At 38.6% G+C, this 19,065-nt stretch overlaps 1 protein-coding gene across 7 annotated transcripts in view; it reads left to right on the top strand.

Annotated features, from left to right (window-relative positions):
- Positions 1-19,065, top strand: part of SPAG17 (sperm associated antigen 17) — a 283,690-nt gene that overhangs the window by 128,449 nt on the left and 136,176 nt on the right. For all 7 annotated transcript variants that reach the window (XR_015160805.1, XM_086392104.1, XM_086392103.1 and 4 more), the window contains 4 exons: positions 8,961-9,142; positions 10,703-10,800; positions 15,608-15,847; positions 17,257-17,368. Coding sequence is in view for 6 of the 7 variants with exons in the window: in XM_086392104.1 (XP_086248230.1) it covers positions 8,961-9,142; positions 10,703-10,800; positions 15,608-15,847; positions 17,257-17,368 (632 nt within the window). In the remaining variant the exon portion in view is untranslated. The remainder of the gene's footprint in view (positions 1-8,960; positions 9,143-10,702; positions 10,801-15,607; positions 15,848-17,256; positions 17,369-19,065) is intronic.

Raw genomic sequence — 19,065 nt, 5'->3', positions numbered from 1 at the left:
ATTCCACCTTTTAACTCTGTAGAAAAAACAATACTGTTAGAAGTTAGACTACAAAGTCATTTTCCAAGACCCTTTGCTTACACATACAGGAGCTTCCACAGTACGTACCTGACTTTGTGGAGAGTAAGAATACTTCACATGGAAAACCGTTTAGAGTTAGTGGATTCCAAGGGGCTGGGTAGCAGGGCCCAATGGGAGAGAGAGTAGGTCAGAGGATGAAGAATAGATTAATCTACAACCTTGTCAGTCCTTCTGAAGTTAATTCTCTATTCAGCTTTTCTATTTCTTCTTCAATTACTTTTGGAAATTTTTACTTTCTTAAGGAATCATGCATGACATCTAGATTTTCCAGTCTATTAAAATAAAATTAATCAGTATTCCCCAAATAAACATCCATTTCTGAGAGAGATAGATTAATGTCTGTCTTTATGATTATAGCTGTTTCTTCTTCCTGTTCTGCATGTGTACTGTATGCGTATGTGTATATGCATAACGTTATTTTTTAATTTCTATTTTTATATACATCCTTCTTAAAGGATTGTAACTTATCAACATGATAACACGTCTATCTTCCCTTTAATGCTTTTCACCTTGAATTTAACCATATTTGATATTAATATTATTGGAAATTCTTTTATATTAATAATTTACTGATGTAATGTTCTCAGTCATTTTGCATGTCAACTAGGAATGATGTTTCACTATATTCATGGAAAACTGATTATAATGGTTAAACTAGTAAGAGAATTATTTTTCTCCTGTAGCAAAAAAAAATCTGTAGTTGGGCATTGTGTCAGGGATAGTGCTGCTGCTCACAAAAATTGAGGACCTAGATTTCTGCCATTTTTATATTCTTCTGCTTGAATTTGATTTTTAGATATATCTCTCTTTTTAAAATTTAAACTTTTTATTTTCTCCTGGGATATAGCCACTTAACAATGTTGTGATAGTTTCAGATGAACAGTGAAGTGACTAAGCCATACATATACATGTATCCATTCTCCCTCTCAGAGAAGGCGATGGCACCCCACTCCAGTACTCTTGCCTGGAAAATCCCATGGACGGAGGAGCCTGGTGGGCTGCAGTCCATGGGGTCGCTAAGAGTTGGACACGACTGAGCAACTTCCCTTTCACTTTTCACTTTCATGCATTGGAGAAGAAAATGGCAACCCACTCCAGTGTTCTTGCCTGGAGAATCCCAGGGACGGGGAGCCTGGTGGGCTGCCGTCTCTGGGGTCACACAGAGTCGGACACGACTGAAGCGACTTAGCAGCAGCAGCAGCAGCAGCAGCATTCTCCCTCTAGCTCTCCTCCCATTCAGGCTGCCACATAACACGGAGCATTGTTCTATGTGCTATACCATAGGTCCTTGTTGGTTATCCATTTTATTTTTTATTTATTTTTTAATGGACATACTATGGTCTCTTTATTTAATTTATACATTTATACAGGTCAGCCATTCTATTTCAATGCTTTATTTACACAAATCTGTTGTCATTGTTTAGCTATACAAAGGATTGTGAAAACTATTTTAGATTCTACAAACATGAATAGGCCTTTGTTCTTGAGCTCAGTTTAGTCATAATTCATAAATATTTAAGTAGTTTGGAAAGTATGAATAATATTTTTAAAACTATATTAAAGAACTGATGGAAAATTGTACATATCATTACTAAACTATGAGTTTCATGAGAAATGGTGAATAATTGTGTTTACAGCATATTCTTAATTGATACTTTTGAGAAAATATTTATGTTGATAAATTTTAGGCATTACTATTTATACAGCATTCTGAACACCATACAATATAACAAATATTTTAAAAATCATCTTTATATTAGAAAGCTTACAACCTATTTAAGAATTCTATTTTACTGTCATTAATAATAGTGAAGCTTCTACTTATTGATGCTTATGATGTGTCAGACTTGTGTTCAACGCTTTCCATATATCATCTCACTTTGTTATCACAACATTATACAAATGAAGAAGTTGAGGATTATTTGTAAGTGGCAGATCTAGGATTTGAACCTGAGCCTTCCAATATCAAAGCGGACCTGAATTTTCTATTATTACTGCAATAAAGTATATACTGCTGATACTACTACTTACATTTTTCTGTAGGATTGATGTTTATCTCTTTTATTATTTATCTTTGTACATTTTTACATTTATAAAGATTTTAGATTATATACTTCTTGAAGGATAAAAACATTTTATCATTTTATATTATCTATGAACATAGCAGGTAAATATAGCAGTGTGTACAAGTCCATCTCAAAATCCCTAACTGTCCCTTCCCCCCATCTTTCCCCCAGGCAACCATAAATTCATTCTCTAAGTCTTTTGACTTTGTTTCTGTTTTAGATACACCTCTTTTAAATATCAACTTGAGTTTTTTAGCCACTCTGAGATCTCCTGTCTTTTAAAATATTCTAATAATAATAATGTTAATTTTTTTACATTTAAAATAACTTAATATATTCACTTTTACTTTATTTGTTAATATATTTGGCCTCATTCTTACCATTAAATTTATACAACCCATATTTTTACTTCAAGATTAATCCCTTTCTTCCTTTGTTAGACTCAATTCATTCTTAGCATGTGATTTTTTAAAAGTCATAAATTCTACTTATATTTTTGTAGAAGTTACACTTATCCTTTTAAATCACATTTAAATACTTTTATATAATAGATAGGGTTGCTGCTGCTGCTGCTGCTAAGTCGCTTCAGTCGTGTCCAACTCTGTGTGACCCCATTGACAGCAGCCCACGAGGCACCCCCGTCCCTGGGATTCTCCAGGCAAGAACACTGGAGTGGGTTGCCATTTCCTTCTCCAATGCAGTGAATATTAATACCATTTCCCAGGAAATGTTAAAATGTTTAACATATTTTCACATGCTCCCAGTGCATCTCCTACCTCCCATTTAGAAATTGTCTATAAATTTTGTTTCTAATCGTAAAGTAATATTTTTGATAACAAGTAATAGAACTGAATATAAATAATTACTTACATTTAACTATTAATTTTATTCTTTCTCAACTCTTACTTATATCCCATGTTGTCTTTCTTCAACTTTTCTTTTAAGCTCTGGAATACATTTTTGAGTAATTATTTCAGGAAGTATCCCTAGGTGGCAAACTTCCTGAATCACTTTGTGCTGAAATGCTTCTTATTTTGTCATTTCATTTGAAATATACATATCTGTGTTCCGTTATCACAGATCAATTGTAAGCATTCTGGGTTTTGTTTAAAACTATTAAAAGTTTCTAAGAATAAGAGAGTATAATCTGATTTAAGGATTAAAAGGATCTTTATAGTTGCTCTGTTAGGAATAGACTACAGGGACTCGAAGGTAAGAACAAGGAAACTTGTTGGAAGACTATGGCAACAATCCTAGCAAAAGATGATAGTGACTTAGACCAGGATTCGGCAGTAAGCAGAGTGAGACGTGATACGATTTTGAATATATTTAAATATGTTTTAAAAAATCATTTGGATTTCCTGACAGTTGGAAGAAGAACTTGAGAAACAAGAGTAGTCAAGATAACTTCAGGGTATTTGACCTGTTCAACTCAACATGTTAACAAGTGTAGACTTACCACCAACTAACAGGCCAAGCAGGAATTCAAGAGACACCTGTAGTAACAGGCAAGTTTGGCCTTGGAGTACAAAATGAAGCAGGGCGAAGGCTAATAGAGTTTTACCAAGAGAATGCACTGGTCATAGCAAATACCCTCTTCTAACATCACAAGAGATGACTCTCTACATGGACATCACCAGATGGTCAATTACCGAAATCAGATGGACTATATTTTTTTACAGCCAAAGATAGAGAAGCTCTATACAGTCAGCAAAAACAAGACTGGGAGCTGACTGTGGCTCAGATCATGAACTCTTTATTGCCAAATTCAGACTTACATTGAAAAATGTAGGGAAAAGCACTAGATCTTTCAGGAATGACCTCAATCAAATCCCTTATGATTATACAGTAGAAGTGACATGTAGATTTGAGGAATTAAATCTGACAGTGTGTCTGAAGAGCTAGGGATGGAGGTTTGTGACATTGTAGAGGAGGTGGTGATCAAAAACCATCCACAAGAAAAAGAAAGGCAAAATGGTTGTCTGAGGAGCCCTTACAAATAGCTGAGAAAAGAGAATCAGAAGGCAAAGGAGAAAACGAAAGATATACTCACTTGAATGCAGAGTTCCAAAGAATAGCAAGGAGAGATAAGAAAGCCTTCTTCAGCGATCAGTGCAAAGAAATAGAGGAAAACAATAGAATGGGGAAGACTAGCGATCTCCTCAAGAAAATTAGAGATACCAAGGGAGCATTTAATTCAAAGATGGGCATGATAAAAGGACAGAAACGGTATGGACCTAACAGAAGCAGAGGATATTAAGAAGAGGTGGCAAGAATACACAGAAGAACTATACAAAAAAGATGACCCAGATAACCATGATGGGATGATCGCTCACCTAAAGCCAGACATCCTAGAATGTGAAGTCAAGTGGGCCTTAAGAAGCATCACTACTTGGACAAGCTAGCAGAGGTGACGAAATTCCAGATTAACTATTTCAAATCAGAAAAGATGATGCTGTTTAAGTGCTGCACTCATTATGCCTGCAAATTTGGACAACTCCACAGTGGCCACAGGAGTGGAAAAGGTCTGTTTTCATTCCAATCCCAAAGGTAATGCCAAAGAATGTTCAAACTACCACACAATTTGACTCATCTCACACACTACCAAAGTAATGCTCAAAATTCTCCAAGTGAGGATTCAACAGTATGTGAACTGAGAACTTCCAGATGTTCAAGCTGGATTTAGAAAAGGCAGAGGAACCAGAAATCAAATTGCCAACATCTATTGGATCATAGAAAAAGCAAGAGAATTACAGCAAAACATTTACTTCTGCTTTATTGACTATGCCAAACCTTTGACTGTGTGGATCACAACAAACTGTGGAAAATTCTTAAAGAGATGGGAATACCAGACCACCTGACCTGCCTCCTGAGAAATCTGTATGCAAGTCAAGAAGCAACAGTTAAAACAGAACATGGAACAACAGACTGGTTCCGAATTGGGAAAGGAGTACATCCAGGCTGTATATTGCCATCCTGCTTATTTAACTTATATGCAGAGTACATCATATGAAATGCCAGGCTGGATGAAGCACAAGCTGGAATCAAGATTGCCAGGAGAAATATAAATAACCTCACATATGCATATGACACCACCCTTATGGCAGAAACTGAAGAGGCACTGAAGAGCCTCTTGATGAAAGTGAAAGAGGAGAGTGAAAAAAAAAAAAAAAAAGCTTGTTTAAAACTCAGCATTCAAAAAACTAAGATCATGGCATCCAGTCCCATCACTTCATGGCATATCGATGGGGAAACAGTGACAGACTTTATTTTCTTGGGCTCCAAAGTCACTGCAGATGGTGACTGCAGCCATGAAATTAAAAGATGCTTGCCTCTTGGAAGAAAGTGAAATGAAATGAAGTCGCTCAGTTGTGTCTGACTCTTTGCAACCCTGCACTGTAGCCTACCAGGCTCCTCCATCCATGGGACTTTCCAGGCAAGAGTACTGGAGTGGGTTGCCATTTTCCTTCTCCAGTGGATCTTCCCAACCCAGGGATCAAACCTGGGTCTCCCACATTGTAGGCAGACACTTTACCATCTGAGCCACCAGGGAAGTCTATGACCAACCTAGACTGCATATTAAAAAGCAAAGACATTACTTTGCTGACAAAAGTACATATAGTCAAAGCTATGGTTTTTTCCAGTAGTCATGTATGGATGGAGAGTTGGACCATAAATAAAGCTGAGTGCCGAAGAATTGATGCTCTTGAACTGTGGTGTTGGAGAGGACTCTTGAGAGTCCCTTGAACTGCAAGATTAAGCCAGTCAGTCCTAAAGGAAATCAGTCCCGAATATTCACTGGAAGGACTGATGCTGAAGATGAAATTCTAATACTTTGGCCACCTGATGTGAAGAACTGACTCATTAGAAAAGACCTGATGCTGGCAAAGATTGAAGGCGGGAGGAGAAGGGGACACAGAAGACGAGATGGTTGGATGGCATCACCAACTCAATGGACTTGAGTTTGAGCAAACTCTGGAAGATAGTGAGGACAGGGAGACCTGGCATGCTGCAGTCCTTGGGGTTGCAAAGATTTGGACATGACTGAGCAACTGAAGAACAATAACATTACTAAATCCCAGTAAGCAGTAAGACACTGTGAGTTCAGTTCCGTTCAGTTCAGTCACTCAGTCGTGTCCAACTCTTTGCAACCCCATGGAATGCAGCATGCCAGGCTTCCCTGTCCATCACCAACTCCCGGAGTTTACTCAAACTTATGTACATTGAGTCGGTGATGCCATCCAACCATCTCATCCTCTGCCGTCTCCTTCTCCTCCCACCTTCAATCTTTCTTAGCATCAGGTCTTTTCAAATGAGTCAGTTCTTCACATGAGGTGGCCAAAGTATTGGAGTTTCAGCCTCAGCATCTGTCCTTCCAATGAATATTCAGGACTAATTTCCTTTAGGATGGACTGGTTAGATATCCTTGCAGTCCACGGGACTCTCAAGAGCCTTCTCCAACACCACAGTTCAGAAACATCAGTTCTTCAGCGCTCAGATTTCTTTACAGTCCAACTCTCACATCCATAGATGACGACTGGAAAAACCATAGCTTTGACTAGATGGACCTTTGTTGGTGAAGTAATGTCTCTGCTTTTTAATATGCTGCCTAGGTTGGTCGTAACTTTTCTTCCAAGGAGCAAGCATCTTTTAATTTCATGGCTGCAGTCAGCATCTGCAGTGATTTTGGAGCCCAAAAAGATTAAGTCTGTCACTGGTTCCATTGTTTCTCCATCTATTTGCCATTAAATGATGGGACCAGATGCCATGATCATAGGTTTCTGAATGTTGAATTTTAAGCCAACTTTTTCACTCTCCCCTTTCACTTTCTTTCTGCCACAAGTGTGGTGTCATCTGCATATCTGAGGTTATTAATATTTATCCTGGCAGTCTTGATTCCAGCTTGTGCTTCATCCAGCCTGGCATTTTGTATGATGTACTCTGCATATAAGTTAAATAAGCAGGGTGACAATATACAACCTTGACATACTCCTTTCCTGATTTGGAACCAACTGTTGTTCCATGTTCTGTTTTAACTGTTGTTTCTTGACCTGCGTATAGATTTCTCAGGAGGCAGGTCAGGTGGTCTGGTATTCCCATCTCTTTAAGAATTTTCTACAGTTTGCTGTGATCCACACAGTCAAAGGTTTTGGCATAGTTCGTAAAGCAGAAGTAGATGTTTTTCTGGAACTCTCTTGCTTTTTCGATGATCCAGCAGATGCTGGCAATTTGATCTCTGGTTCCTCTGCCTTTTCTAAAACCAGCTTGAACATCTGGAAGTTCACGGTTCACATACTGATGAAGCCTCGCTTGGAGAATTTTGAGCATTACTTTACTAGTGTGTGAGATGAGTGCAATTGTGCAGTAGTTTGAGCATTCTTTGGCATTGCCTTTCTTTGGTATTGGAATGAAAACTGACCTCTTCCAGGTCAGTAAGATGCTGACATATACATAAATGCACAAGCAGCTTAGGTTGTAGTATTTAGGATGAGGGTATTCACAAGCCTGATAAGTTTATAGCAAGACTACAGTGTTTCAACTAATCCAGTGAGTCAGTTAGTTGGTGGTCAATTCAGATGGTACCTATTGTGCTATAAAATTGCCCTATAAAGACATTTTACCATATTACTCTGCAATTAACAGTACTAAGAATGACTGTTTCTCCAAACTGTCATCAACTTTTGGTATTATCAAGCATTAATCTTTGATTTGGAGGGAAATATCTAATTTTTAATTTTGTAGGTCTTTAATCATGAAGGAAGTTGAAGATTTTTCATATCTTCATTGAATATTTATAAATGACTACTTTGTACAAAATATATTATAGCATATATCTCTATATTATGTTTGTTACATGGGCAGTTTCTGTTCAGTTCAGTTCAGTCACTAAGTCGTGTCCGACTCTTTGCAACCCCATGAATCGCAGCACGCCAGACCTCCCTGTCCATCACCAACTCCCAGAGTTCACTGAGACTCACGTCCATCGAGTCAGTGATGCCATCCAGCCATCTCATCCTCTGTCGTCCCCTTCTCCTCCTGCCCCCAATCCCTCCCAGCATCAGTCTTTTCCAGTGAGTCAACTCTTCTCATGAGGTGGCCAAAGTACTGGAGTTTCAGCTTTAGCATCATTCCTTCCAATGAACACCCAGGACTGATCTCCTTTCCAATAGACTGGTTGGATCTGCTTGCAGTCCAAGGGACTCTCAAGAGTCTTCTCCAACACCACAGTTCAAAAGCATCAATTCTTCAGCACTCAGCTTTCTTCACAGTCCAAGTCTCATATCCATGCATGACCACTGGAAAAACCATAGCCTTGACTAGAGGGACCTTTGTTGGCAAAGTAATGTCTCTTCTTTTTAATATGCTGCCTAGGTTGGTCATAACTTTCCTTCCAAGGAGTAAGCGTCTTTTAATTTCATGGCTGCAGTCACCATCTGCAGTGATTTTGGAGCCCCAAAAAGTAAAGTCTGACATTGTTTCCACTGTTTCCCCATCTATTTCCCATGAAGTGGCAGTTTAGAATCAGTTAATTTTTGAAAAGTTCATTTGCACAATCAGTATCTTATGCACTTGTTGACTTTGAAGTGAAGTGTCAGTTGCTCAGTCATGTCGGACTCTTTGTGACCCAGTGGACTGTAGCCCACCAGGCTTCTCTGTCAATGGGATTCTCCAGGAAAGAATACGGGTGTGGATCACCATTCCCTTTTCCAGACTCAGGGATTGAAGCCGGGTCTCCTGAATTGCAGGCAAATTGTTTACCATGTGAGCTGCCTATTAACTCAGGTGTCACCTGCTGATCTTTTCCTTTTTTAGAAATTATTTGGAACTTGTTGCAAAATCCATTCAAGATTGGATCATAAAAGAAGAAGCTATATATCAGGAAACTAAAATGTCTGATGAAATCAATAAAGCCAAGTATGAGCTGGAAATAAAATCTTCTGTTGCTACCAAAGTTTCCTCTACTAGCAAAATTTATTCTATTAAAAAATCTAAAAGTAAGTAACCAATTTAACTTATATATAAAATCCCAAGACATTCTGCTGTTTACTAATTATATCAAGTCTGTAACTATTTCAGGATTAAAGAGTTGTCCACAATATTTCTGTGACTCTTCACTTTCCCTATAAAATAGAATAGCTGCTTCCTAAATATGACGAGAATATTTGTCTTATATTGATTTGATACTTGTCTTATATTGACCCCACTTCCTGCCAGATTTGAAAGAGTCAATCTGTTGAGATTAAATGTGATGTTAGGGAAATGCCACATGTCTTTATTTTGGTGGGCTTGATAGGTTCGCCTATCTATGGTTTGTTGGCAATATATGAAGTAAATTCAGAGATAGTATGTCTCTGTAAGAATAATTATGGCTTCCAAAGTGAGAATAAAACAAGACCTTCCTTATAAGAGTAAACAGAAGAGTCCCGAGACTAGCTGGGGGGCTTAGAATAACAAATGAAGGGAAAATGAATTTTGGGGGGCCTGTGACATGGATTAGATGGGATGTTGCATCAATATACAGTTTTGTTTTTGTTATTTTCATGGTGTTGATGCTGTCAAGCAGAGAGAAGAAGGTGATGAAAAGAAAAAGGACACTTGATCAATGAATGAAATGTTGATGTAATTCATCTGGAAAATAAAGATATTTTACTGGGTTCAGACAAAGGGAATGAACTCTGTGTAATTACTATTCATTATTTCTGGTAACTAAGTTGAGAGTGATTTCCTATAAAGAAGCAAAACTATATAATTTCCTAAGTTTTTGCAACCTCTATAAAGTACCAGAGGAATTTGTGCTTGGCTTGATTCTAAGATAAAACTTGGCAAACCAAGTCAACGATTCACCTTTCACCAAAATGGTTCCATAATCTGTCCATCAGTTCAGCCTTCCTCCAGGTGGGCAGCACAGGACAGCACCAAGTAATTCGAATACTCGATGGGACTATATAAGACAGGTAGGGCTGCCCTTACAGTTGTATCTAGGTCACGCTTATCTGCTAGTACCAAGGATTGTGGGTTGACTGCCTTTTCTTTATTCTGCTTCTGAGCAGAACCGAAAGCTCAACAATTATCTGGGTGTCTGTGGACCAAATTCAGAAAATAGTCGATTTGAAATCAGAGTTGGAATGCACCTGGTAGGTATTACATTCTGTGTGAGGCCTCTCAAGTCAGGACAGATGTAAATCTTCACCACAAAATAACTGTAATGGCAAGAGGAGGTCTTCAGTATGGAAGGAAAAGATAAATTTGTCCTGTGTGGTTTTAAGGGGTTAAATTAGGATTAATTAGATTAAAACTCTAGTGAAAGTCCAGCTCAATAAAAGCTTCAGAATCTCAACACATTGAGAATGGAATGTACTGCCTCCACTGATGGCGAGTCGTTCATCCCTAAAAGATTTCATTTCTACTTCAGATGTCCACTCTAGAGATGACAAAAAAAAAAAAAAAAAAGAATTCAGATATGAGTGAATAGGGCTCTCCTACAACTCAGATGTTTGGTCCTTCTATGAAAATTAGAGAGTTTTACCAAGAAGTTTAATTTTCTCTGGTTATAGGTAACAAAGGAATGAGCAAGACAGAAATATCAGATCAAGAAAAAGACAAAGAAAAAGAGAAGGAAAAGATTAATTTTATTTTAGAAGGCTCTCTCAAGGTAATCCAAAGAAAGAAATATGACATTGACAAATTACAGGTTCAAAATTATTTTGTTCTAGAGCATTTGTGTAAGTATCACAGGAAATGATCTTTTTGCTAAACTCTCAGATAATTGAATCTTCAAGGAAATAACAGTCTCTCCACCAAGCTCACTCCTCCACCAGATGATAAACCTTTAGGGAACTCTGCCAAAATCCAGAGCAGTGCCCCTTGTTCATAGTTGGTATTCTTGCTGCTTCTGTGGCAGTGGTTTGTTTTTGTTTGCATTTTTATTGGGATTTTTAATCACAAAAGTAATACGTGCTTTTACAAGAAATCTTAACCTGGCTGGCCTAAGCTCCTGAAATCAGAAACAGTAAAAGTTTGGTTTGTTCTATGCTCATACAAGCATGCATGCACAAATGTAAAGAAAGTTTTCATGTTTGGTTTTGGTTTAGGTTTGATATATATATATTTTTTTAACTCTGCCAGATACTTTTTTCTCTTATCAATACATCCTGAATATCACTTCCAGACAGTATCGAGAGATCTAACTTATCTTCATAGCATTATATTAGTGTATGATTTGGATGTACCTTAATTTATAAAACAATTTCCTTATTAATAAATGCCCATTTTTTATATACAGAAACACTCAACTTTTATCTGGTCAAATCAATCATTTTGGGCCAAAATTTAGGAGACACTGCCAGATTTTGGCAAGGATGTGAAGTAAAGCAAACTCTCCTATACTGCTGAAGTATAAGTTGGTACTTTCACTTTGGAAAATTGGGCATAACTACTAAGGTTAGGCATACGATTTCTTTTGAACCTAATAATTTCACTCCTAAGTACATACCTGATATACTTATGCATGCACTGGTGCACCGAGACATACGGACACAATTGTTCTTGCGGTGTTGTTTTTAACTCTCCCAAACTGGAAACAATTCAAATATCCATCAATAGAAAGTCTAGAATGGTTTACTCATGTGATGAAATACTATGCAGCTCTGGAAATGGCCTATAGCTTACAGAAGTATGTATGAATCTCACAAACATCATAGTAAGAAAAAGAAGAGAAAGTTAAAAGACTATATATTGATACATTATATAAGATTTCACTTATAGAAAATTTTAAATGGCAAAGTGCCAGGGTCCAGCCCCGGCTGATCCAGGGTATTCGAAGTGGGGACGGTGTCGGCGAGGATCAGGATACAATAGCTTCAATTAGATATTAATTAGAGATGTAAAGAGTAATAGAATGAGGATAGCTCAGCAGGAAAATTCAGTGGAGAAAAGAGGCTGAGTAGCTTGGTTTACGCGGGAGACCAATAAAACTTCAAGACAAGAAGCTTGCACCACTTACGTAGGCCGCAGGTGTCCTTCCGTTCTCCCGAAGGAGAGGAGACACTGAGGCCTCCCTGGTCGGATCTTAGAAGCCCAGGCATAATTAGTAAGCATGGCGGGTTCTGCGCTCCAGATGGAGACTCAGCCCGAGTGAGAGAGAGAGTGACATGGGGAGACCAGTATTTCGAGAAACTGATCCCAATTCTTTATTTTCCATGGTCTATTTTTATACACTGAGATGTTATGCAAAAGTCACGCGGGGTCAGCAGTCCTGACTTTTATCAACGTCAGGTGCTTCATACAAATATATACAGAGGTCTTAGAGGTGTTACATCATCTTCTGGCCAGGGGGCCTGCTGACAATTTATGACCCTCTCCTTGTGACAGCAGTCAGTCAACCAGGACACTTATTTCTCCAGGGGTGATTATTCCTAAAACAGACACCACCCAAATAAAGTTACATTCCTATAGGGTGCGGGTATAGTGGGTTTTAGTTAAGGAAAGAATTTACTTAGCCTAAGGTCTAACGTGATTAATATCAAAGGTTAATACTTATTTCTTCTATATATTCATTAATGTGTGTAAGGGCAGGGGATATGGAGACTTAGCAACAAGCATTGGCTCAACAAATGAAAAACCCTTCACCAATACAATTTCTAATCAGCCCATTATACTTATACTAATAGTTTTCTAACTTTTCTAAGGAACCTGTTTTTAGAAGGTTTAAAGCATCTCATGCCTCTCATGGTTGGGAGGCTGTGAGCAATCACATGTGGCCGGACAAGCCTGTCAGGCAGGCTAGAGAACCTTCAGAGGAGTTTGTAGGTTAAAACACTCTTGTCACGCCCAGGAGTTTTTATTAACTGGAGCTCTAAGTTAACTCCTTCTCCGAAAGAGGTGGTGGGGGACAGCCCCCCGTAAAGTCAGAGGTGTAGATGAGCACAAAGTAGTAAAGTAGGCAGGCTCTGGTTGTGGGGGTAGATGCTCGAGGAGTTCCAGGGGGACTCCTGAGGCTCGATCCCACCTTTGTGTATGTCGAGCCTCCTTCCTCATGACCTTTGCCACGGGCCGAGTGCCTCACTCTGGCCCCCAACAGCAAAGCTTAAAGCTAATGTATTAAAAACTAGGATGATGGTTGCCTTTGGGGCAGTCCAAGTGGGTAGTAGTTGAGGAGAATGAAGGGGGCTCCTGGGGAGCTAGAGATCATCTATTGCTTGACCTGGTGGTACTTTTACAGGAGTGCTTACATACATGCATCAGGCGCTCTGTCATGTCTGACTCTTTGTGACCCCATGGACTGTAGCCTGCCAGGCTCCTCTGTCCATGGAATTTTTCAGGCAAGAATACTGGAGTGGGTTGCCATTTTCATCCTCCAGGGGATCTTTCTGACCCAGGGATCAAAACTGCATCTTCTCCTGCATTGCAGGCAGATTCTTTACCTGCTAAGCCATCAGGGAAGCCCACAGTAGTGCTTCAGTTCAGTTCAGTTCAGTCGCTCAGTCGTGTCCGCCTCTTTGCGACCCCATGAATCGCAGCACGCCAGGCCTCCCTGTCCATCACCAACTCCCGGAGTTCATTCAAACTCACGTCCATCGAGTCAGTGATGTCATCCAGCCATCTCATCCTCTGGCATCCCCTTCTCCTCCTGCCCCCAATCCCTCCCAGCATCAGAGTCTTTTCCAATGAGTCAACTCTTCGTATGAGGTGGCCAAAGTACTGGAGTTTCAGCTTTAGCATCATTCCTTCTTGGTGGTAATTCATTCAGATGTTCACTTAGGATTTGTGCTCTTTTTGAATGTATGGTACTGCTGCTGCTGTGTCACTTCAATGTATGCTATAGCTTATCAAAAAAAAAAAGTTTTTAAAATATCTGTCATTTTTAAAAATGTTTTTAGGACTTCTATGCTTTTGATTCCATCAGGTTGATTCTACCCTGAGTTTATGTTAATTTTCATCCACTCTCTTAGAATATTTTCATAGATATGCTTTTCATATTCAGAGATCATTAGAAATGATCTGAAATACGTTTTTGTAGTGTAATGTAAGTGTCTTAATTTTTCTTTGCCCAGATGGACTGTCATTTCACTAGTACCATTTGATTAAATGTAATATTAATGCCCACCTCTTAAACTAAATTGGAATGTTGATATGTCACATATTAGGTACCCATTTTTAAATCTATTTTTAAAAATCCCTATAAAATGATAAAAGACATATTCTAAGCTCTTCTGAACACTGGAGTGTTTAGTGTTTGTGTCCTTTGAAATTCATATGCTGAAAATCTAATCACAATGTGAAGGTATTTTAATCCATTTTTGAATGCTGAATCCTGTTTCAGTCACCCACTTATTTATTCCTATACAAGTACCATACTATTTTAATTACATTAGCTTTGTGGTAAGCTTATACATTGGGTAGGCAGGAATTGATTTCCCCATCTCCATCAGTGTGCAGTTACCCTCAAAATGTTGTTGGTTAATATTGGAGAGCCTCCCTGGCTTCTTGGTATTAATGGTAAAGATAAATTACATGGCAAAATATATGTTTGCTGCTTATACTAAATTTTAAAGTACCTGTTGGTATTGAAACTAATATCTCTTGGGGCTTTTTCCTTTATTTAGGAGATACATTGAATTATGGGGATTGATTTAACAGTATGAATAACCTTTGCATTTCTAAAACAAACTTCCCTTCAGCTTTTCCTAAAGTTTAGTCCTTATCCTACAAAACCACATATGCCATAATTGCTTAAATATCTCTGGAAGAGGAGAGAGTTAAAATATGTATGTTTTTGTTCCATCCTAACTGATCTTTGGCAGTAGAACCTAGGAATTTTAATTTTTAGTAAGCTCCTGGGTCCATCTTTATGTACATTATTGATGAAAATTATAACACCAGTTTTTCATGGCATATTATTATTTTAATAAATAACTAGATTTGACCTGATAGTATTTTATCTAAAATTTTTGTGTCTAAGATGATTGAAATTATAGGCTTTTATATTGTTTTTAGCATGCATCACTATTAAGGTTATGTTGGCTTTTTAAATTTAGTTGATACACAGTATTATATGTTATATTACAATGATGATTTAATACCTTATCATTTTTGAAATACATTATGTTAGGAATGTTTCTTTGAACATCTAGTCTATCATATTGCCGGTTATTTAGAACCTAAATTGGGGATTTGACTCATGTGGAAAATATAGGAGGCAGGGAAACCAGCTAAGAGGCTGATGCAGTAGTTCAGGTTAAAGATAAAAAGAAACCTGAAGTTAAAGAAAAAACTGCAACAGAGGTGAGTGAAGAAGCTGCAGTGAGAGAATCAAGGATTGTATGACAGTCTCTAGTTCAGTATTTTGATCCATCAGAGACATAGCTTATAAAAATTCACGTAAAATGGTCTCCAAAGTGAACCTGAATGGGATCAAATTTGTTTCAAAATCCTGTTAAATGTTTTAAATGTGTTTACAGGCCTGGAAAGAAGAACAAGATCGGTTAGCTGAAGAGGAACGCTTAAAGGAAGAAAAAAAAGCAGAAAAGAAGAGTAAGGAGGCTGTTAAAAAGAAAGGCAAGGAAAAAGTAGAAAAAGAAGATAGTAAGATTTTCAAGAAAAAATCTTTTATAAAGGAGAAGTTGAAAGAAGAGCAAATGAAGATCCCGGAAGTAACAGAGGAGCCCCTCCAGGAACCAGAACCTGAGAGAGTTTACCCGGTAGAATCAATTTTCTAAAAAGCCCCTTTGGGTTATTCCTAATTGTTTGGGGGAAAACTCAGCTTCGGTGGAAACAAGGTTTTCAGTCTTCACTGCCGTCAGAGAGGCCCTGGGGTTTCTGCCAGTTTGGGTGATCTCACACCTGCAATCCACCCTCTGATACCTGGAACCTTCCTTGCAGCCAACTGGCAAGACAGCAACACCCTCAGGCCAGTTTTTCTTGAGTGCCATGAAGCTAGTTTTCTAGATGGAATTTTGGCACAAAAGCATTCATTTAGGTATATGTAAATAAGCAACTGTGATAGGTCAAAATGTTACCAAACCGAACTTGGGTCCACTTACCCACACACAGTAAAGCCAAGCTACTGACAGCGGGTTGTTGTGAAGGAAAGTGCAGCATTTATCGCAGGGTGCCAAGCAGAGAGTCCTGGACTCAAAGTAGCTGACTCCCCAGTGGGTTTCAGGAAAGCAGATATAAAGGCCAAGTGAGGGAGGGGAGTCCCAGGCTACATGATCAGCTGTGCACAATTCTCTAGTTGATGGCGAGGTAATAGGTCTTAGGGGTAACAGAGTCACAGGGATTAACATTATCAATCCTTAGATATCAATAGGTCTGGGGGCTACTGTGCTTATTGTCATCAAGTCATTAATTTCTTCCATTTAGTGGGAGTTTTAGCATCTATAAAACAACTCAGGAAATGTGCATGAGATACTATTATCTAGGTACTAAGAGGAGCTAAAGCAGAGGATTTGAGGGAGGCAGTCTCTCCTGCGAAGGCCTCATAGGGTCCTGAGCACACAGAGGTTGGTTTTATCTGACTTAGATGACTGGACTTGCTGGGGGCATTGGGTTGTCTCTCTGTAGGCACCCACATTTCTTGCCTATAGCTTTTACCTTTCCCAGTCTCTCCCTCAAGCAGTTTTATGAGAAAAACATAATGGGCAAAAATGAGGGGAAAAGTAATAGTCCTCATCCTTTCTAGTTACTACTCTGAGCCAGTTGTTCTCAAGCTTTAGTATGTAATCAGTGTCACTTGGAGCTATATTAGCCACAAAGTTGGAAAAGTCTTTAACACATGACCTTCTAAAGTGTAAAGTTAAAAAAAAAAAAGTGTAAAGTTATTAATATTCCTCAATATATCAGTTCACATTAAACAGAAAGTTAATAGCCAATGAAAGAAATTGGTTTCTCCTCCTATGGTATTATGAAGATAACCCAATGAATAGAGTTTAAAATCATGAGATAAAGAGGCCAAAGATAAGATGGACACTGGCCTCTGAGTCTAAAAAGTAATAGACAAATCCTTTAGCAAAAATAAGGCTTATGGCAACTTGAAGTGGCTCACACAGATGACCTAATCTTTGTCAATGGCCATTCCACATTCAAAGCATGATGTTTTCTCTTCTAGTTTCATGGATACAACATGGGAGAAATACCCGTACAAATCTCAGGAACAAATTATTATCTGTATCCTTCTGACGGAGGGCAAATTGAAGTAGAAAAGACAACATTTGAAAAAGGTACCATTTGACAGCAGCTGGTTAATGGCTTGGAAGATATTAGCCCATTTCAGATCACTGTGGGGGCTTGTCCTCCTGACTGTGATGGGTGAGAGTAGTGATGTGCCCCCAGTAGCTCATATATGCACCACGTTTGCCATCTTCAGACTTCACTCTTTTCTGTTATAATAGCCTCTGCAAGGCACAGGCTGCCTCGAGGTTAGCGGGACATACTAAGACAAACGTTCCATGATATGAAAATATTGCTATAGGATTGGAAAATAATAGTAACTGCAATAAACTAATCATTACTTAATAATGTTAATTACAACAGACAGTGTTATCTCAGAAACCAAGCACATACTGTAAATTTAGAGCCAATTCCTGGTTTGGTCTTCTGGAGCACAGAGCTTGGGGCCCTGCCTCTGATATCCAGTTATTTTAGATATAGAGTAATTGCCTCTGGATTCAGAAGTCATTAGGTGAGAGGGGATCTTGCAGAATGAATTGAGGCAGACCTAGGCATGTCCTAGGAAAAGGACATACATTGTTCCCCGAAAGGGAAGAGCAGATCTGGGCTCTAGGAAACTTATCAAGGATATCTCGTAGAGCTTCTCTTTTTACTGTGCTTTAAAGATTTCTTAGGATGGGTTTGAGGACCTGGGCTTTATTTAAACAACTTATCATCTTGTAGGGAGCAATGGTTGCTGAGAGCTGGGAAGACTCAGTGGGAGGGAATGTGAGAAGGATCCTGTTTAATGTCCACAAGATTATGCAACCCAACAAGGGCCACCAAGGCTGCTCCCACCTACGCTCTGCCTATGACACCAGCCACCCCTTCTCACCTCCTACCCTTCCTCCACCTGCCATTCCTCTCTTAGTTTTCCTTCCTCCCTCCCTTCCTTGTCATCAAATGACCATAATTTAATGAGGAAATTATTACAAGAGTGAGAATGCTACTCCCTATGTGGAATCATGGCTCAAGCATCATTAGGTAGTAATTGCCACATCAAACAAAAGATCATACTAATGATTTTTAAAATAAAAAGGCCTGAAAGTTATTCAAATTATTTAAAGAATGGTTGTGATACAACTTCTATCAAATGCCAGACTTTTTACTATATAAAATTTGTTTATTTAAAACATGAAAGGGATTTTTATTATAGATGTTGTTTAGTTGCTAAGTCATTTCCAACTCTTGCGACCCCATGGGTTGTAGCCGACCAGGCTCCTCATTTCCCAAGCAAGAATACTAGAACGGGTTGCTATTTCCTTCTCTCATTAATAGATTGATATACATATGTATTTATATTACCATATGTTTCAGTATTTAGTATTTTGAATATCATCCCTAGGTGTAGAGTATAATTAGTGATAAAGATGAAACTCAGAATCACATAACTGAGAAGAGCACTAGACTCTAGTTTTATAATGTTATGTTCTGTTTTCAGTAACTGTTCTTCACTCATCAATATTTTCATATGCATATAATGTATGGAGAAATGTGAAAGTGGGCTTCCCTGACAGCTCAGTTAGTAAAGAATCCTTCTGCAATGCAGGAGACCCTGGTTCAATTCCTGGATTGGGAAGATCTGCTGGAGAAGGGATAGGCTACCCACTCCAGTATTCTTGGGCTTCCCTTGTGGCTCAGCTGGTTAAAGAATCTGCCTGCAATGCAGGAGACCTGAGTTCAATCCCTAGGAGAAGGGATAGGCTAT

This window comes from Bos grunniens, chromosome 3 (assembly GCF_055505025.1).
Source record: "Bos grunniens cultivar Pamir isolate PY7600 chromosome 3, Bosgru_T2T1.0, whole genome shotgun sequence".
Classification (NCBI taxonomy): domain Eukaryota; kingdom Metazoa; phylum Chordata; class Mammalia; order Artiodactyla; family Bovidae; genus Bos; species Bos grunniens.
Note: the sequence above shows the minus strand (reverse complement) of the source record. Positions and strands in the feature narration are given on the sequence as shown.